At 38.5% G+C, this 21,566-nt stretch overlaps 1 protein-coding gene and 1 pseudogene across 1 annotated transcript in view; one reads left to right on the top strand and one right to left on the bottom strand.

Annotated features, from left to right (window-relative positions):
- Positions 1-725: 725 nt before the first annotated feature.
- LOC110288670 (multifunctional methyltransferase subunit TRM112-like protein pseudogene) lies at positions 726-4,620 on the bottom strand (annotated as a pseudogene).
- Positions 4,621-6,043: 1,423 nt separating this feature from the next.
- LOC110288669 (X-linked lymphocyte-regulated protein PM1-like) overlaps positions 6,044-21,566 on the top strand; it is a 38,021-nt gene continuing 22,498 nt past the window's right edge. The window contains exons 1-8 of the mRNA XM_085837733.1: positions 6,044-6,152; positions 8,362-8,425; positions 8,971-9,005; positions 12,165-12,290; positions 12,604-12,667; positions 12,937-12,971; positions 19,780-19,897; positions 20,588-20,687. Of these exons, the coding sequence (XP_085693859.1) occupies positions 12,221-12,290; positions 12,604-12,667; positions 12,937-12,971; positions 19,780-19,897; positions 20,588-20,687 (387 nt within the window). The 5' untranslated portion in view covers positions 6,044-6,152; positions 8,362-8,425; positions 8,971-9,005; positions 12,165-12,220. The remainder of the gene's footprint in view (positions 6,153-8,361; positions 8,426-8,970; positions 9,006-12,164; positions 12,291-12,603; positions 12,668-12,936; positions 12,972-19,779; positions 19,898-20,587; positions 20,688-21,566) is intronic.

Here is a 21,566-nt window from a genome sequence, read left to right as displayed (position 1 = left end):
TCTTTGGGACCAGTGCTCTTCTGTATGCCTGTGTGTGCTTTGCCTTCTTTTCTGTTATTATTTGTTTGTTTGTTTGTTTGTTTTGTTTTGTTTTTTTCTTTCATGGCAGGGTTTCTCTGTGTAGCCCTGGCTGTCCTGGAACTTTATGTAAACCAGGCTGGCCTTGAACTCAGAACTTCCCCTGCTTCTGCCTCCCAAGTGCAGGGATTAAAGGTGTGTGCCACCATGCCCGGCTTCTCTGATTGTTTATTCTGCTATTAACTTATTGTTCCCCAGTTGGTTTATTTTATTTTATTTTATTAGATATTTTCCTTATTTACATTTCAAATGTAATCCCCTTTCCTGGTTTCCCCTCCATAACCCCCTATCCCATCCCTCCTTCCTCTACTCACCAACCTACCCACTCCTGCTTCCCTGTCCTGGCATTCCATTACACTGGGACATCCAGCCTTCTCAGGACCAGGAACCTCTCCTCTCACTGGTGTCCAACTAGGCCATCCTCTGCTACATATGCGGGTAGAGACATGGGCATCTCCCTGTATACACTTTAGTTGGTCTTTTTTTTAATTGGATATTGTCTTTATTTACATTTCACATGTTGTCCATTTTCAAAGTTTCCCACCCTCCCAGAAACCCCCTATCCCATGCCTTCTCACCCTGCTTCCATGAGAGTGTTCCTCAACCTGCGTACCTACTCCCACCTCCCAGTGTGGTGGTTAGTAAGGTTACACCTCAGTCTCCTCATCATTCAACAGCATATTGGTGATCCTGCGGATGATGGGGAAAAGATGATCAGATTCTGGGCATTGCAGAACACCCTCCAGTACATCAATCTCAAGCCACACGTGGGTGCATCTTCCTCAAAAACATCTCTTCCTGTTCATAGTCATCAGTGGGCTCTTTGTGTACCTCAGCCAAGATTGAGGTGTCTGCTGCCTGCACAAGCACTTCCAACTTCACTTTGGGGATCATCTGTCCCAGGAAGTCAGGGTTGAACTCCACAGAGTTGATGCGGATTTCAGTGGCCTGCAGGGACAGCCAGAAGACAGGCATGCCCATGACCTGCACATGTGAGCTTAGGAGATTGGTGGTAGAAGAATGAGAATTGATCCATTCTTATCTCCTTGTACAAAGCAAAAGTCTAAGAGGATCAAAGACCTCCACATAAAATCAGAGACACTAAAATTAATAGAGGAGAAAGTGGGGGAAAGCCTCGAAAATATGGGCACAGGGGGAAAATTCCTGAACAGAACATCAATGGCTTGTGCTGTAGGATCAAGAATCAACAAGTGAGACCTCATAAAATTGCAAAGATTCTGTAAGGCAAAAGATACTGTCAATAAGACAAAAAGGCCACCAACATCTTGGGAAAGGAATTTTACCAATCCTAAATCTGATAGGGGACTAATGTCCAATATATGCAAAGAGCTCAAGAAGCTGAGCTCCAGAAATTCAAATAACCCTATTAAAAACTGGGGTACAGAGCTCAACAAAGATTTCTCAACTGAATAATACTGAAGAACTGAGAAACACTTGAGAAAATGTCCTACATCCTTAATCATCAGGGAAGTGCAAATAAAAACAACCCTGAGATTCTACCTCACACCAGTCAGAATGACTAAGATAAAAAATTCAGGTGACAGCAGATGCTGGATAGGATGTGGAGAAAGATGAACACTCTTCCATTGCTGGTGGGATTGCAAGCTTGTACAACCACTCTGGAAATCAGTCTGGCGGTTCCTCAGAAAATTGGACATAGTACTACCGGAATATCCAGCAATTCCTCTCCTGGGCATATACCCAGAAGATGTTTCAACCGGTAATAAGGAAACATGCTCTAGTATGTTCATAGCAGCCTTATTTATAATAGCAAGAAGCTGGAAAGAACCCAGATGTCCCTCAACAGAGGAATGGATACAGAAAATGTGGTACATTTACACAATGGAGTACTACTCAGCTATTAAAACAATGGATTTATGACATTCTTAGACAGAGAGATGTATCTGGAAGATATCTTCCTGAGTGAGGTAACCCAGTCACAAAAGAAGTCACTTGAAATGCACTCACTGATAAGTGGATATTAACCCAGAAACTTAGAATAACCAAGATACAATTTGCAAAACACAAGAAAATCAAGAAGAAGGAAAACCAACGCAGGGATACTTCGCTCCTTCTTAGAATAGGGAACAAAATACCCATTGAAAGTGTTACAGAAAAATCTTGCTAGTGGATGCAATGGTGTCAGCGTTTGGAAGCTGATTATGGGATGGATCCCTGGATATGGCAGTCTTTAGATGGTCCATCCTTTCATCACAACTCCAAACCATTGCATACACTAGCAAGAATTTGCTGAAAGGACCCAGATACAGCTGTCTCTTGTGAGACAATGCCGGGGCCTAGCAAACACAGAAGTGGATATTCACAGTCACCTATTGAATGGATCACAGGGCCCCCAATGGAGGAGCTACAGAAAGTACCCAAGGAGCTAAAGGGAACTGCAACCCTATAGGTGGAACAACATTATGAACTAACCAGTACCCCAGAGCTCTTGACTCTAGCTGCATATGTATCAAAAGATGGCCTAGTAGGTCATCACTGGAAAGAGAGGCCCATAGGACTTGCAAACTTTATATGCCCCAGTACAGGGCAATGCCAGGGCCAAAATGTGGGAGTGGGTGGGTAGGGGAGTGGGGGGGGAGTGTATTGGGGACTCTTTGTATAGCATTGGAAATGTAAATAAGGAAAATACCTAATAAAAAAAAGAAAGTGTTACAGAAACAAAGTTTGGAACTAGACAAAAGGATGGACCATCCAGAGACTACCCCATCCAGGGATCCATCCCATAATCAGCCACCAAACCCATATACTATTCAATATGCCAGCAAGATTTTGCTGAAAGGGCCCTGATATAGCTATCTCTTATGAGGATATGTCAGTTCCTGGTAAATACACAAGTGGATGTTCACAGTCATCTATTGGATGGAAAACAGGGCCCCCAATGGAGGAGCTAGAGAAAGTACCCATGGAGCTGAAGGGGTCTGCAACCCTATAGGTGGAACAACAATATGAACTAACCAGTAGCCCCAGAGCTTGTGTCTCTAGCTTCATATGTAGCAGAAGATGGCCTAGTCGGCCATCATAGAGAAGAGAGGCCCCTTGGTCTAGAAAACTTTATATGCCCCAGTACAGGGGAATGCCAGGGCCAAGAAGTGGGAGTGGATGGGTAGGGGAGCAGGGCATGACTGGCGTGTGGGTATAGGGGACTTTTGAGACAGCATTTGAAATGTAAAGGAAGAAAATATCTAGTAAAAATTTCTTTTAAAAACCCAACAAACAAACAAACAAAAACAAAAAGAATACGCCTCACAAGGAAGCTGGAAAAGGCATGAAATAGGACAGAAAGAGTTATAGAGAAATATGCAAATTTTAAAAATATATCAGTGTGTGCGTGTGTGTGTGTGTGTGTGTGTGTGTGTGTGTGTGTGTGTGTGTGTGTGTGTATGTGTATGTCTTGGGTCAACATAAATTTAAACACACCAGATGTATGCCTGGTACCTGAAGAGGCCAGAGGAGTGCAAATAACTGCACAAATAGTGGTTGGAAAAATGACTCAGCTGTTTTTTGTTTGTTTGTTTTGTTTTTATTTTTTATTTTTTGTTTTTATATTTTACTAGTTATTTTCCTCATTTACATTTCCAATGCTATCCCAAAAGTCCCCCATACCCTCCACCCCACTCCCCACCCACCCACTTTCACTTTTTGGCCCTGGCGTTCCCCTGTACTGGGGCACAAAAAGTCTGCAAATGACTCAGCTGTTATAAAAGCACCTTTTCTATGCAGAGGACTAGGTACAAAGCATCCACATCATGACTCTCAGGTTATGCACAACTAAAGTTTCAGAGTATCAGTACACTCTGCCAGCCTCTGTAGGAAACAGGCATAAGTGAGAGAGAGGGCCTGCAGGGCCTAGCACACTCTTGTAATCAAGGTCAGTACTAGGAAGGTGGAGACAGGAGGGTACCAGGGGATAGAGGGGATCTGGATGCTCCCTTCTGATCCCTTAGGACAGAATAAACTCTTGTGGTGTGCATATGTACATGCAGAAAAAGTCCACACATGTTAAATGTTTAAGCACATAAATAAATAAAAACAAAACTTGAGTACAAGAGCCTCTACAGTTGAAATAAAGTAGTGCCTTTTGTAGTGTTTCATATGTTACACATTTGTTCAAGTTTTTCAAGTCTGAAAGGGCTCATAAACCCAGAAACTGGAAATCATTTGTCTTAAAGCTGGTAGCTCATTCCCACCTCCTGAAAATTCCCTTCAAAGTGATAGTGCTGGGAACTCCATGTATGCATGCACAGGGTATATTCAGCCAATCAGCGCGGTCCCTGGGTGAGACTGGTTTTCTCCAACTGGCATCACAAAGGGTCCTCAGAAGCCTCTGTAGGGGCATCGCTGCTGACAAAGGTTTTTTACCTTTTTTTTTTTTTTTTTTTTTTTTTTACCAGCGCGGAAGGGTGCAGTTGTGAAGGTGTTCACCTCTGAGATAACCTGTAAGCGATAATCAGCTCTGATCAGGGTTGTTGGACTTAATCTAAGTGTGACGGGGCGGGGCATCTTAAGGAGGTCACTATGTGAGAAAAAGCCTCCTAATTGCCATTTCCTATGACTTCTGGGGGTAAAATGAAGATGGAGTACTGTATTCATGGCAGAGGATTGAACAGGCCAGGGCCTTAGAGGATTGTGAACCCTTGGAGGACACAATCTTGGAGCCTGTGGATATGATCAGAGAGCAGGCTGCAGGACTGGGGGTCCGGGATTAGGGAGACATGGGTGATGAGCCTTGGCACTTGTCCTGTGTGCAGTAATGAGTCTTAGGGTCCAACTTGGAGCTTGTCCTGTGTGCTGTCAGGGATCCCTTAGAAACAAACTGAGGATTCCTCCCTCTTCATTGTCTTATTCATGATGTGTTCTTTTGATATAGACTGCATGGACATTGCAGACAGGGGAGTGGCATAGGAAGAATGAATGAAAAGAAGAAGAGGAGACATTGCAAAATATTAATAAGTAATCTGGGAAGGATTCTGACCATGGATCCTCCTGTCTTAATCGCCCATGTATTGGGATTAAAGACTTGCACCACCAAGTTCAGCTTTTTCTCTCAGTTTTAGTTCTGTAGGATGGGATCTTCCTTTGTAGCTCAGGCTGGCCTGGCTTGGCCTGGCCTTGAATTTACAGTCTTCAGATGTTTGAAATCCTCACCTTTCCCCAATCCCAAGTTCCTCCAATATAAGGACTTTCTGTGTGCATGGTGGTGGTGGTGGTGTTTGTTGTAGACGGAGCATTGTGTCTTCCTGACATGAATATATAGTTACCATGTTCGTTATCTTTCTGGATAGTACTGTGAGTTTATCTTATGAGATACAATGAAAAACGAAATTGCTGATGTTTTGTTTAAAAAGATTCTGCAGGAGTTAGGACCAAACTTCAGATGCCTCAAAGTTTAAATGCAAACACATTTTGCTCATCGTCTTTTGATGGAAGGGGAGGACTCACATATTAAAGGTTGGCCTGTTTTTGCCTTTTTTTAAACTGAGAAATGACAGATTATTAACTTTGGTTCTAAAGGGGTTTTTTAAAGAAGAGAGTTAAAGAAGTTTTTAAAACAAAGTGGGGAGAAAGAAGGACATGATAAATGGGATACATGGAGGAAATGGTAAGGGGAAGTGCATATATATATATATATATATATATATATATGTGTGTGTGTGTGTGTGTGTGTGTGTGTGTGTGTATCACCATATTGAATACGTATACAAAACTCTCTGATAAAGACAAATTATTAAAAATATACGTGTTAAAAAAAAACAAAAGAAATGATCTTTCATTGATCTAAGATAATTATTTGATTTTTGACATTTTTAACTATTTAAATGATACTTTTGGATTAAGATAACTATGGGTTTTTCTTTTCTTTTTTTCCTTTTTATTTTATTTTATTTTTTTTAACTAAGAAGGCATCTGAGTGCTTAAGAGAAGAATGGCTCTTAAGAAAGTGATGGTGATACCAAAGGAAGAATACTTATCACTTCTTGACTTTGATAATGAAGAAGATGACATAAATGTTGTGGAGGAGGCTCTTTCTGAGGGTATAGCATATCCAGTGTTGGGTATTGATTGTGTCCTGCAGTTCCTTAGACTTTTAGCTAGTCACCTGAAATGGAAGAAGTCTTTGCTAAGAGTCTTCATATACTTCATTTCTAATTTTACCTATATCTATATACTCCTATACCTGAGTTTTAGCAGCACATAAACCTTCTCTTGGCAATGTTGTCACAGTATGTTGAGAAACAATAACTTGCTATGGTTTTATCCCAGGAAAAGACCAGAACGTTGTTCCTATAATATGTTAGCAAAACATGAATTTATTTCATAAAATCTGCAAATAAATTATGTCATTTCTTTTTCTATTATATATTTTCTTTATTTACATTTCAAATGTTATCCCCTTTTCTAGTTTCCCCTCCAAAAATACCCTGACCTCTCCCCTCTCCCCCTGCTCCCCAACACACCCACTCCCATTTCCTGGCAAAGGCATTCTACAATACTGGGGCATAGGACCTTTACAGGACCAAGGGCCTCTCCTCCCATTGATGACCGACGAGGCCATTCTCTGCTACATATGCAGCTGGAGCCATAAGTCCCACCATGTGTTTTCTTTGATTGGTGGTTTAGTCCCAGGGAACTCTGGGGGTAATGGTTAGTTCATACTGTTCTTCCTCCTAGGGGGCTGCAAACTCCTTAAGCTCCTTGGGTACTTTCTCTAGCTCCATCATTGGGGACCCTAGTGCTCAGTCCAATGGATGTTTGTGAGCATCTACTTCTGTATTTGCCAGGCACTGGCAGATCCTCTCAGGAGACATCTATATCAGTCTCTTGTCCCCAAGCTCTTGTTGGCAGCTTCAATACTGTCTGTGTTTGGTGGTTGTTTATGGAATGGATCCCAGAATGAGGCAGTCTCTGGATTCCTTCAGTCTCAGCTCCAAACTTTGTCTCTGTAACTCCTTCCATAGGTATTTTGTTCCCCATTCTAAGAAGGAACAACATATCCACACATTGGTCTTCTTTCTTCCTGAGTTTCATGGGTTTTGCAAATTTTATCTTGGCTATTCGGAGCTTCTGGGATAATATCCACTTATCAGTGAGTGCATATCATGTGTGTTCTTTTGTGATTGGGTTATCTCACTTAGGAAGATATCATCCAGATCCATCCATTTGTCTAAGAATTTCATGAATTCATTGTTTTTAATAACTGTGTAGTAATTCATGGTGTAAATGTACCACATTTTCTGTATCCATTCCTCTGAATAGGGACATCTGTGTTCTTTTCGGCTTCTTGCTATTATAAATAAGGATGCCATGAACATAGTGAAGCATGTGTCCTTATTACAAGTGGCAACATCTTCTGGTTATATGCCCAAGAGGAGTATTATTTATCCAGTCTGTTATTCTATGTCTTTTTATTGGGAAATTTATTCCACTGATATTAAGAGGTCTTAAGGAAAAATCGTTGTTGCTTCATGTTATTTTTGATGTTAGAGTTGGAATTTTGTTCATGTTGCTATCTTCTTTTAGGTTTGGTGCAAGATTACTTTCTTGCTATTCTAGAGTGTAATTTCCCTCCTTGTATTGGAGTTTTCCCTTTATTATCCTTAGCATGACTGTATTTGTTGGAAGATAGTGTGTAAATTTGGTTTTGTCATAGAATAGCTTGGTTTCTCCATCTATGGTAAAAGAGTTTTGTTGGGTATAGTAGCCTAGGCTGGAATTTGTCCTCTCTTAGGGTCTGTATGACATCTGTCCTGGATCTTCTGGCTTTCATAGTCTCTGAGGAGAAGTTAGGTATAATTCTGATAGGTCTGCCTTTATATATTACTTGAACTTTTCCCCTTACTGCTTTTAATATTCTTCCTTCGTTTAGTGCATTTGTTGTTTTAGTTATTATGTGATGGCCAGAATTTCTTTTCTGGTCCAAATTATTTGGAGTTCTGTAGGCTTCGTTGTATGTTCGTGGGAATCTCTTTCCATAGGTTAGGGAAAATTTCTTCTAGAGCTTTGTTGAAGATATTCACTGGCCCTTTAATTTGGAAATCTTACCTCTCATCAATACCTATTATCCTTAAGTTTTGTTTTCTCCTTGTGTCCTGGATTTCCTGGATGTAATTATTTCATTTCTAAAAGCTGTTTCAAAAACTCACGTGGGCATTTTTTCCAGGGAAATGCAAATCGATAGTACTTTATTAACTATTGCTAATATAGCATACTTTCATATATTTCCATTTTCTATTGTCAATACAGTAAAGAGCCCAGCATTTGACAAAGATGAGAATATATCACCTCACATAAAAACAGATGAAGATATGTGGAAATATCTTCAAAAATTTTTGCTAGGTCAATAGAGTACTTCAAAAGTAGTGTTTGTGATCCCTTCACTGGAGAAGTAGATTCAGGAAGATCAGCAATTCAAGGTCAGAAGCAGATATATATTGAGCTAAAGCCCAGCTTGGTGTCATTGAGACCTTGTGATCACAAACACATAGCAACTAAAACAATAGGACTACCTGCATGAGATCTTCCCAGATATACACACAAACAAAAGGAGGAACATCATAAAAATAAGAGGAGGAACATCTGGGAAAAAGAAGGATCTCAGCAAGAGTGGGAGAGTTATGAAGAAAGGACTGTGAGGTATAAATGTATGAATTCTTAAAAGTAAATAATACAGGTTCACTTTGGTTTTCCACCATGTATTTTATATGCATATGACATTTGTTCCAAACCAAAAATTATACATGTATTATAAATAATTAAAGAAGTTTCTGTGTAGAGTTTTGTGTGTGCTAGGCAAATGCCCTTCCAGTCGACTATATTTCTACCTTTAATTTTTTTATTGCCCTTTCTTCACAGAGATGAACTAGACAGTATGTTGGATAAATCTGGAGGTATATGTTTTTGGAGATATTTGCCTGTTGTTTGAAGAGGCCAGAAGAGGGCATCAGATGTCTATAGACTCTATAGTATAGGGGGATAATTTTAGGTTTCACAGTAAATGTAGTTTTCTTAAAAACACATACAGGTGACTTCTCACCCAGCATTCAGACCTAAAGATTAGCTGAAGATGTAGCTCATTGGCACAGCATCATGTAAAAGCTATGAGTTTCATCTTCAGTGGCAAAAAAAAGAGACCAACCAATCCACCAAATTAACAAAAACCTAACAACAAGCCTAGCAAATGAAATGTTAGTTTGTCCAGTTTGCCCAATTAACTGCAAATTGTAAAGTGAGCAAGCAATCCAATTTGCTGTTGTAAAGAAACAAACAAAACCGGCACTAAGCATTTTAGGAGCCTAAACTTAGGCATGATTACAGAAATACAAAAAGAAAAAAAGAAAAAATAGAGACATTAGCTACAGCAACAGAACAAACCTCGCAGAGGGTCTAGAGAGATAGCTCTTTTGGTAAAGAGCTTACCTTGAAAGTATATGGACTTAAGGTGGGGGCCTAGAATCCACTTTAAAAATACAGGCTGCAGCCCAATGCTGAGTAGGTGGAGACAGCTTGCTGGCTACCCAGTCTAGTGGCATTGGTGAGCTGCAGATTCAGAGAGACCCTGTCTCAAGATATAAGTTGGGACAAGCAGTGGTGGCACATGCCTTTAATCCCAGCAGTTTAGAGGCAGAGGCAGGGGAATTTCTGTGTTTGAGGCCACCCTGGTCTACAGGGTGAGTTCCAGGACAACCAGGGCTAGACAGAGAAAGCCTGTCGCAAAAAACCCAAAAAAAAAAAAAATTAAATAAAACACAAAATAAAAAAAAAATAAGTAGGAATATAATTGAGAATACAGCAGATGTCTATTTCTGGCCTCCTTAAGCACACATATATTGAAATGTATACACATCATTTTTGCAGAAACTCTTTTTATGATTTACACAATCCATTAAAAGTATGTGGGTTTTGGGGGGTTTTGTTTTGTTTGTTTGTTTGTTTTTGCTTTTTCTGGAAATAGACAATATTAGGAAGTGTCATATTTTTATAATGTCTGCTGTATAGTAAAAATAAACACCTATCAAGAGAAATGATCCAGCGTACCTTAAAACACACACAGGACAGGGATGGAAAGATGGCTTAGAAATTAAGAGCACTTGTTGCTCTTGGAGAGAACCAAGGTTTAGTATCTAGGACCCACATAACGGCTCACAGCCGATTTTAATTCTATTTCCATGGGATTAGGCATCCTCTTCTAATTTCTACGAGCACCAGACATGCATGTTGTATAAATACAAACATGCAAAAACACGTTAGTTAAATAAATGAAACAATATAAAATTACACAGGACAGCACCTTCAACTGAAACAAAGTACGAGAGTCTTTTGGGGGATTCAATTTATTTTAACTTTCGAGTTAGTATTGCAAACTTGGAAAATGGAAAGTCTCTGGGTAGTAGTGGCAGCTGAAATACTACCTCCTTTTTGCTGCTTCAATGACAGAAGAGGGATAGAGCCTGTCTAACCCTTAGTACGCATGTGCAAACACGGCCAATCAGCAAGGGGCTTGGCTGAGACTGTTTTCCCGCTGTCCCAACTCTGTTACCCAGTATGCTTTGTGGTGGCCACCAAGCCGAGTCCTTGAGGAAGCGAAGTTCGTGAGGAAGCATGGTAGGGAGAAGTCTCTGTGGAGGGAGTCAGTGACCTGCTGAAAGATGGTTAATACTGGTTCAGCTGGGGGTCTGGGTGAGGTGAAGGTGCAGGGGCAGAGGTGTTACTTCGGGAGTAAGGAGAGGAGGTTACGCTCACTGGACTCGGGATGGTACTACTTCCGGGTTCACAATCGACTTTACCCACCTAGGCCTCTGTGGAGAAAAACGGAGAACTTCGCTAAGGGCAGGAGTCTGAACAGACAGCACCTAGCAGAAAGCAGGAAGGCCAGGGAATTGGAGACCCTGAAAGTCTGCTCGGGGGCCTGGGGATGTGAGGTGTGAGTAAACTGGAAGTCAGTTAGTGGTGGAAACAGACTAGAACCTTTTCTGTGCTGCTGCTGCTGCTGCCGGCCAGGAATAGATTAAAAACAAACTGAAGACCAGTCTTCATTTTCCTCTACCTGGTATTGAAAGGCCGATTGCCGAAATTTGTATAGATAGGCTCCAAACTGCCGCCATATCCAGAGGCTCCTCTCAGCCTCAGAAGTACTGGGACTTCAGACATAATTCAGGACAGGCTGTGTTTATTTGTGTGTTGTGTTGGTTTAGGGAAGTGAGCTCTAACTCTGTATCTCAGAGTGTCTGATACCTCATGTGCAGCTTGGACTCGCCATCAAACTGATGTCCTCACTCTTACAAATGTACTGGGGCCTGAGGAAATATGCCTTTTTAATTTTTTATTTTTAAATTTTTGTTTGTTTTTTCGTTGTTGAAGATTGAACCCAGAGCTTCTTGCTGTAGCAGTAAAATATGTGTCCAGCCAGGCAGAACTTTATATTTTAGATTTGCTTTAGATTTGTATTGCGATGAAAAAGATTGAGGAGCTTGCTTGTGATAATAGCAACTATGAATTTATTTGGAGATTGAGATGCAGACATGCAGACACATTTGCTCAAATTTATCAAAAACCTAGCAGGAATGGGACCAAAATGCAGATCCTCCTATGATTAGATATAAACCCACTTGAAGTCACAGTTAAAGCCATCATAGTGTGTGTGTGTGTGTGTGTGTGTGTGTTTATGAGAGAGAGAGAGAGAGAGAGAGAGAGAGAGAGAGAGAGAGTTTTAAACTGAAAAATAACAAACTCTTAGTCCTTTATAGTGAGGAAGCCCAAAATACTTTATTCAACTTAAATAATTCTTTTTAAAAATGTGTACATATTAAAGTTTAGGTTATCAATGGCTATCTTTGAAACCAACTATTCTGTTCCATGTTTAAGGTCTTTAGTATTAAATCAGAGGGTAATAGAAATATGGTTTTTATCTTTAAACTCTTCATGCAATTATGAAGTGCTGTTTTTAAAAAAATAATTTCTTAATGTTATTTTATATTTAATTTTATTAGTTTTAAGTGATTTTTTTTGGATTCAAATGGCTTGAAAAATTTCTTTTTATTCTTAATCAGAAAACGTAAGTTTCTTAGTGGAAAGGCAGCATTTTGAATAGTCTCTAGAGACACCAATGGAAAACTGGAACTTGTCAAGTGATGAACAGCAAGATGGGAGTGCTCCAGAATTGGACCTTATTGAAGGTACCAGATATCTAATGTTGGGCATTGATGTTACACTTCCTTTTTTTCTCAGTTATTCTAATTAGGCTTGTAATGGAGATCGAAAATCTCATACTGTATCTCTTGTATTTAATCACATGTAAATAAATAAATAGCTTAAAACATATTTTTAGATGACAATTAGACATTACTTGATTTTATTTAACTTCTAGACAAATCATAGATCTGCTTTAAAACCTAATGTTGGCACTATGCCTGTACGATCACAAAGTGTTTCATTAAAATTTGCAAAATAAAGTAATTGTTTTAATATCTTGTTTTATTACCAACCCAGTACAGAATCCAGTAACTCATGATGATGGGAATGCAAATCCTGAAGGAATAGTTGGAGATACAGGGTAATATGTTCAAACTTATTATTTCCTTCTTAGTGTAAGTACTTCCAGAAAAGTTTAATTGATTGTATAGCAAGTAATCTATATTAATATTTGGCATATAATGTATATACCAAACAAGAATTCCGTAAGATTAATCCTTAATTTGAATGGTTTTCTTGAAGGGTGTAATGCTGTGGATCCAACTCTCATCGTCCTGCTTTTAGCAAAAGCTGAGCCATCAAACTATATCCCTCAAATCCTTACTTTTTAAAACTTTAATTTCTTCACAGATCTCCAGTACAAAATATTCTGGGAAAATTTGAAGGTACATTTTTGGATATATAATTTGTTTATAACTACATAGTATTAACATAATTTATATATTAGGAAATATTAGTTAATATACTATATGACATCTGAATGACTTATTACAATTTATACATAGTATTATGTGAATATTTTTATTTTAATTATTTTTTATTTATTTATTTTTATTCAATATTATCTTTATTTACATTTTAAATATTAGCCCTTTTCTGGTTTCACCCCAGAAAAGCCCTATTCCATTAGCCCTCCCTGTGCTTCTATGAGAGTGTTCCCCCACCCACCCACTCCCACCTCCCCACCCTGGCATTTGCCTACACTGGGGCTTGGAGCCTTCACAGGACCAAAGACCTCTCCTCCCACCGATGTCTGACAAGACCATCCTCTGCTACATATGCAGCTGGAGCCATGGGTCCCCCCTCTTTGGTTGGTGGCTTAGTCCCTGGGTGCTTTAGGGGGTCTGGTTGGTTCATATTGTTGTTTTTCCTATAAGGTTGCAAACCCTTCAGCTCTTTCAGTCCTTCCTCTAACTCCTCCACTGGGGACCCCATGATCAGTCTGATGGTTGGCTGTGAGCATCAGCCTCTGTTCTTGCCAAGCTCTGGCAGAGCCTCTCAGGAGACAGCCAATTAGGCTCCTGTCAGCAAGCACTTGTTGGCATCCACAATAGTGACTGGGTTTGGTGTCTGTATATGGGATGGATCCACAGGTTGGACAGACTCTAGGTGGTCATTCCTTCAGTCTCTGCTCTGCACTTTGTCTCCATATTTCCTCCCAGGAGTATTTTGTTCCCCATTCTAAGAAGGACTAAAACACCCACACTTTCCTCTTCCTTCTTCTTGAGCTTCATGTGGTATGTGAATTACATTTTGGGTATTCTGAGCTTTTAGGCTAGTATCCACTTATCAGTGAGTGAATACCATGTTTGTTCTTTTGGAATTGTGTTACCTCACACAGGATGATATATTTTAGATCCATCCATTTGCCTGTGAATTTCATGAAGTCATTGTCTCTGTACCATTACCATACATTTTTATCACTATTTCTTTATAATACAGCTTGAGTTCGGGGATGATTCCCCATGAAGTTCTTTATTGTTGAAAACAGATTTTCGATATCCTGGATTTTGGATTGTTTTTACCAGAGTGTTATTGAGTATTTTTGCATCAATATTCATAAGTGAAATTGGTCTGAAGTTTCCTTTCTTCATTGGGTCTTTGTATGCTTTGGGTATAAGTGTAATTGTGGCTTTGTAGAACAAATTGAATAGTGTTCCTTCTCTTTTGATTTTGCATAATGGTTTGAAGAGTGTTGGTATTAGGTCTTCTTTGAAGGTCTGATAGAATTCTGTACTAAACCCATCAGGTCCTGGACGTTTTTTGATTGGGAGACTATTAATGACTGTTTCTATTTCTTTAAGGGTTATGGGAGTTTTTACAGGAATTATCTGATCCTCATTTAAATTGGATACCTGATATCTGTCTAGATAATTGTCCATTTCATCCAGATTTTCCAGTTTTGTTGAGTATAGGCTTTTGTAGTAGGATTTGATGATTTTTTTGGATTTCCTAAGTTTCTGTTGTTATGTCTCCCTTTTCATTTCTGGTTTTGTTAATTTGGGTACTGACTCTGTGCCCTCTCTTTAGTCCAGCTAAGGGTTTATCTATCCTGTTGATTTTCTCAAAGAACCAGCTCCTGGTTTGGTTGATTCTTTGTATAGTTCTTTTGGATTCCACTTGGTTGATTTTAACCCTGAGTTTGATTATTACCTGCCTTCTACTCCTCTTGGGTGAATTGGCTTCCATTTGTTTTAGAACTTTTATGTGTGCTGCCAGGCTGCTAGTGTATGCTCTCTCATTTCTTTTGCGAGGCACTCAGAACTATGAGTTTTCCTCTTAGGAATGCTTTCATTGTGTCCCATAAGTTTGGATATCTTGTAGCTTCATTTTCATTAAACTCTAAAAAGTCTTTAATTTCTTTCTTTATTTCTTCCTTGATGGAGTTATCATTGAGTAGATTGTTGTTCACCTTCCACATATATGAAGGTTTTCAATTATTTATATTATTATTGAAGATCAGCCTTAGTCCGTGGTGACTTTATAGGATGCATGAGTTTATATAAATATTTTTATATCTGTTGAAGCCTGTTTTGTGACCCATTATATATCAGTTTTGAAGAAGTCATCATGAGGTGGTGAGAAGAAGGAATATTCTTTTGGTTTAGGATAAAATGTTCTATAGATATCCATAGATATAGATCTCTGTTAAATCGATTTTTTCACAACTTCTGTTAGTTTCACAGTGTCTCTGTTTTGTTTATGTTTCCAGGATCTGTTCGTTGCTGAGAGTGGGGTGTTGAAGTCTCCCACTGTTATTATGTGGGGTACAGTATGTACTTTGAGCTTTAGTAAAGTTTCTTTTATGAATTTTGGTGCCCTTGTATTTGGAGCATAGATGTTCAGAATTGTGAGTTCATCTTTGTTGATTTATCCTTTGACAAGTATGAAGTGACATTCCTTATCCTTAAAAAATGATACTTTTGGTTGTAAGTTGATTTTATTTCATAGGAGAATAGGAAACTACAGCGTTATTCCTGGAAATATTTGCTTGGAAAAATTTTTCCAGCCTTTTAGTCTGAGGTAGTGTCTGTCTTTGTCACTGAGGTGGGTTTCCTGTATGCAGCAAAATCCTGGGTTCTCTTTATGTATCCAGTCTATTACTCTATGTCTTTTTACTGGAGAATTGAGTCCATTGATATTAAGAGATATTAAAGACCAGTGACTGTTGGGTATTCCCTGTTACTTTTGTTGTAAGAGGTGGAATTATGTTTGTGTGGCTATCTTCTTTGGGGTTTGTTGAAAGAAGAGTTCTTTCTTGCTTTTTCTATGGTGTAGTTTCCCTCCTTGTGTTGTATTTTTCCATCTTTTTTTTTTTTTTGAAGGGCTGCATTCTTGGAAAGATATTGTGTGAATTTGGTTTTGTCATGGAATACTTTGGTTTCTCCATCTATGGTAATTGAAAATTTGGCTGAGTATAGTAGCCTGGGCTGGCATTTGTGTTCTCTTAGTGTCTGTATAACATCTGTCCAGGCTCTTCTGGCTTTCACAGTCTCTGGTGAAAAATCTGGTGTAGTTCTGATAGGCTTGCCTTTCTATGTTACTTGACCTTTTTCCTTTACTGTTTTAGTATTCTATCTTTATTTAGTGCATTTGTTGTTTTGATTATTATGTGTCAGAAGGAATTTCTTTTCTGGTCCAGTCTATTTGGAGTTCTGTAGGCTTCTTATATGTTAATGGGCATCTCTTTCTTTAGGTTTGGGAAGTTTTCTCCTATAATTTTGTTGAAGATATTTACTGGCCCTTTGACTTGTAAATCTTCTCTCTCTTCTATACCTATTATCCTTAGGTTTTTGTCTTCTCATTGTGTCCTGGATTTCCTGGATGTTTTGGTTAGGGGATTTTTGCATTTTGCATTTTCATTAACTGTTCTGTTAATGTTTTCTATGGTATCTTTTGTACCTGAGATTCTCTATTCTATCTCTTGTAATCTGTTGGAGATGCTTGCATCTATGTCTCCTAGGTTTTCTTTCTCCGGGTCCATCTCCCTTTGTCTTTTCTTTATTGTCTCTATTTCCATTTTTAGATCCTAGATGGGTTTTGTTCAATTCCTTCACCTGTTTGATTGTGTTTTCTTTAACTCTTTAAGGGATTTTTATGTTTCCTCTTTAAGGGCTTCTAGCTGTTTACCTGTGTTCTCCTGTATTTCTTTAAGGGAGGTATTTTTGTTCTTAAAGTCCTCTATCATCATCATGATATGTGATTTTGAATCTGAATCTTTCTTTTCCAATGTGTTGGGGTATCCAGGACTTGCTGAGGTGTCCAAACTGGGTTCTGATGATGCCAACTACTCTTGTTTTCTATTGCTTATATTCTTGCGCTTACCTCTCGCCATCTCATTTTCTTTGGTGCTACCTTCCCTTGCTGTCTCTGTCTGAAGCCTGTCCCTCCTGTAATCCTGATTGTGTCAGAACTCATCAGAGTCCAGCTGTCTCTGGGATCCTGGGATCCTGGGATCCTGAGACTCTGGGTTTTTCTGAGCTCCTGGAAGACATGCTGCTCTTGGATCCTGAAATTCTGGTGTGACCAATCTCCTGAGATCCTGCTGTGTCAGAGCTCCTGGGAGTTAAGCTTTCTCTGGGTATTGAAAGATTTGGTAGGCTGCCAGGGCCCTAGGTTTTCTCTGGACACACGTGCAAGCTGCAATGAACCCGTGCCTCTGTCTGGGAGGGTGTTTTTGTTTCCCTGGTTCTTGTAGGGGTCTCAGATACACAAGGTGTTGGGAAAGATGTTGTGCCCTCAGCTGTGATCTTTTGTCAGAACTCCAGTGTTCCTGAGTGTGTCTGATCTCCTGGGAGTCAAGCTTCCTCTGTGATCCTGCGATCTTGGACATTTCAGAAAACCTGGGAGTTGGGCTCCCTCTGGGTGTTTTAAGAGTGGGTGTAGAGCCAGCACCCCAGGTCTGCTCCAGGTGCAGGTTCAGAGTGGAAGGAATCCATGCCACTTGCCAAGCAAGGGTTCCTGTGTCCCTGCATCCTTGGGGACTCTGTTACTCCTGATGTTGGGGCCTTTCCTGTGATCCTGGGAGTGTTAGAGCATCTGAGAGTTGCACTTCCTCTGGGTGTTGTGGGACTAGATGCAGAGTCAGTACCCAAGATCTACTCATGACACAGACTCTTGCAAATATTTTTTATTTACCATCATGGACTTATTTTTTCCTGTGGTACAGAAAGTGAAAATGGTGCTTTTTGAACAGGTGTGACATTAATCAAACTTAATTTTTATTTTTTAATATGTTTGTGTCTGTGGTGCATATATACAAATGTGGAGGGCAGAGGAGGATGTTGGGTTTTGCTCTATTACTTTCCACCTTATTCCCTTAAGACAGGCTCTGTCACTGAACATGCAGCTAGACAAGCAGCCACCAAGTCCTAGGAATTCTCACTCTGCCTACCACAGTGCTGCTATTGTAGAAGCAACCATCCATGGTTGGTTTTCTAGATGGGTACTAGATTCAAATTTGCGAACCTCCTCCTTTCACAGTAAGCCCTCTTAACTACTGAGGCATCTTCATAACTGCTTTGAAGGGATTTTTTAGAGGAAAAAATAGATGTAAACATTTTTACAGTTCCATGTATTCAAAGCTAAGTGATAGGTATAAAAAATTCTGTACATGCAACAGTTTTTCATTGATCCAGTGTTAATTTTTTAATGTAAGCCTTATTACTTTTTAAAAATTTTATTTTATGGGTATGGTTGTTTGCTTGCATGTGTGTATGCGCACAACTTGTGTGTCTGGTACCTGAGGAGGCCAGATGAAGGCATTGAATCCCCTGTAACTGGAGTTATAGGTTGTGAGCCACCTTGTTGATGCTGGGAATCCAATCTCAGATCTCTGGAAGGTAACCAGTGCTTTTAAGTGCTGAGCCATCTCTCTACCCCCATGAAACAATATTATATTTAAGAAAAATAATATTTGGCTTTATTAAGGTTACCCATTTTATCAAATCATTTTTATAACTGAAGGATTTGCTCTATTTGGAGGAGGCATAACAATCATTTAATAATCTGTGTTATATATTACTATATATGTTGAGAGTATTAAACATGTACACCATAATATAGCTTCATCCTAATTACTGAAAGCTAACTATCTATGCTAGAACGGTACTAAACATTTTCTGAAGTATTACAATTTTTATGAACTGCAGTAGTTACTGATGAGAACGTCCTACAAAAATGTTCAAGTGTTTTTGTAAAAGATATGTTCTGAAGTATAACTGACTATACTCTTAAAAATAACTTTATTAGATTTAAAAACCTTGGGGATTCTCGTTTGAAACATAGAATTTTAACATTTTCATCAATTTTTATGTATATAGGTGTTTTACCTGTAAGTATGTCTGTGAGTCATATACATATGTACCTGGTGCCTACAGAATTTAGAACAGGGCATCACATCTACTGGAACTGGAGTTGCAGATGTTTGTGAATATCATGTAGGTGCTAGGAATCAAACCCAGGTCTTATGAAAGAGCAGCCACTCTTAACTACTGATCCTTCTCTCCAGGTATCCTCTTGGTTTTCTTTTGTTGGGGAGGGGTGGATTTTTTTGTGACAGGGTCTCATTATGTAGCTCTGGCTTTCCTGGAACTCACTATCTCGACCAGGCTAACCTGGAACTCACAGAGATCTGCCTGCCTCCACCTCCATAGTACTAGGATTAAAATTGTGAACCAATATGCTTAGCTGTCCTCTTATTTTAAATCGAATATTTTAAATAATGAGTTCTAGCAATTACACAGTCGAGTGTGTTCTTTCAGTTGCATCATCTTTTATAGATTTATAAAAGAATTAGCCTTTATTAAAGTGATTCCCCAGGAAGAAATTCAAGCCCACCTTTGATCCTTTGTTTTGTGCATTTGTTCTTTTGAAAACTGTTCTTGAAGTTTAAAATTATTTTCCTTACAGAAATCAAAATTTGGATAAGATTAGATATTTATTATCCAAAATACATGGAAGTGGAATTTTCTGTGTTGTGGAACATTTCTGTAGACTTTACTGGTTGAACATCCTTCATCTGAAAATACAAAACCCTAAGTATTCTAAAGTATGAAGCATGTTGGTGATATCTTTCAATTTAATTTTAAGTTTCCTTGGCATTACTGGATGAATTTTATCTATCTTTATGTTTACTTGAATACATGTAATCAACTAAAGTTTCTTCAACATGACACTCTGTTTTTAATATAGGTGACATTAACAAGATGCTTCACAAAAAGAGAAAACGCATGGAAACTTATATCAAAGATTCTTTCAAAGAGAGCAACCAGAAATTAGAACAACTTTGGAAAACGAACAAATGGGAGAGGTAGGATTGTTAGTTTTGTAGGGTCACATCTGTATCATTTTAAAAATTACATGTGGCTGAAGTTTAAAAAAAAAAAGTCATGTTTGAGCCTTTAATAAAAATGTGTGGCTTTGATTTTGTCTGAGAATTTAACCCTATAACTCCATGCCTTCAAGGAAAAATAAATTTAATTCTTAGATATCTGTGAAAATGTTTCTACTTTAAGTAACTGTTAATGAGATTTTAAAATTTGATTTACATTCATTTTGGAAAAACAGAAGTCTTGTGCAAAGTCTTAGAAATGTAATTTGTGGTTTATTATGTTTAACAATATGGAAAAGGATCAATTATATATGCAGGCAATTTGTATATTTTAATTGACTTATGTTTTGCACTAAGTCTTAACTGAGTCAATATAGGAAATATAAATTAGACCTTATTTTGGTAGAAAATAATGACAAAACTACTTTGAAATACAATTAATTTTCTTAAAAAAGAGATACATATATATTAAAACCTTTAATTTTGAAAAGCTAAAACATAAAAGAAGACTTCTCTGATAATGGGAAAAAATCTATAATGATTTCCCATTAGATAATTTAATACTGCTGTTTTTCTTTTTATAGTATGAAATGTTCAATTTAATTGGTTTTGAGTGTTCTTTTTCATATTGGTATGAAATGTGACTGCTTTCATTACTTTGCTTTACAGAAAGAAGATCAACAACAAATTTTGTGAGCAGTATATAACTACATTTCAGAAGTTTGATATGGATGTCCAGAAATTCAATGAAGAACAAGATAAATCAGTGGTTGGTATCATAACTAACTTTATAATTAACCTAGCATAACTAAGTATCAAGTAGGAATGGAGAAACTAGCCTGGTGTTGGGCATATGAAACTAAATTAAGTTTCATTATCTATCTATCCTTGGTTCTGTTCTAGTCCTACTGAATTGTAAACCAGAGAAGAATGATCACATACTATATCAATAAAAACCCTAGGTGTTTTATGGTAGACCAGATCATAAATTTTCAAGAGGCAGACTTTTGCTGAAAGATGAAGATAGGATTACCAGTTTCTGCAAAAAGAATCACAATATGTCAGCCTCAGGTACAGTTGAAAGGAGAGAGAAAGCTTCCTTACTGGTGTCATCTGGACTGTGTTGCTAATATTAGAAAACCAAATCAAACTGGTATATCAGTTCTTACAGTCCTAAACTTAGTACAAATTTAGTAACAACAGTGGATGGAAACAACCTTTCTCAACAGCCCTGGCAGAATATTCCTGTGGAAGGATATCACCAAACTATCTTAGATCATCTCTCCATTACTGTACCAATGACTGTAGTCATCACATGGTTTCCAAGTAAAATCTGAGATGATGACCATATTAACTACTTTTTTATTTGATTGGTTAATAGTTTGGGAAGTATTAAATTTGAAAGGAACAGGAGATCCATTCCTGCCTGGGAAGGCATTGAGGAAGCTGCCATTATGAGTCAGTTCAGGAAAGAGATGGGGACTAAAGATAAAAAATAAATAAATACTCCAATTGAAGGCAATTTTTAAACCTTGAACTCTGGATGAAATTTCAAGGGGAAGTGATCATCCATGTAAATGAGGAGTCTAAAGACAGACCCCCAGAGTACTTCAATATTTGTAATTCTGCATGGGGCAAGGGGGGGTGA

Source organism: Mus caroli, unplaced genomic scaffold (genome assembly GCF_978045245.1).
Source record: "Mus caroli unplaced genomic scaffold, Mus_caroli_1 scaffold_5, whole genome shotgun sequence".
In the NCBI taxonomy this organism is placed as follows: domain Eukaryota; kingdom Metazoa; phylum Chordata; class Mammalia; order Rodentia; family Muridae; genus Mus; species Mus caroli.
The sequence above is the reverse complement of the archived record's forward strand: the minus strand, read 5'-3'. Positions and strand labels throughout refer to the sequence as shown.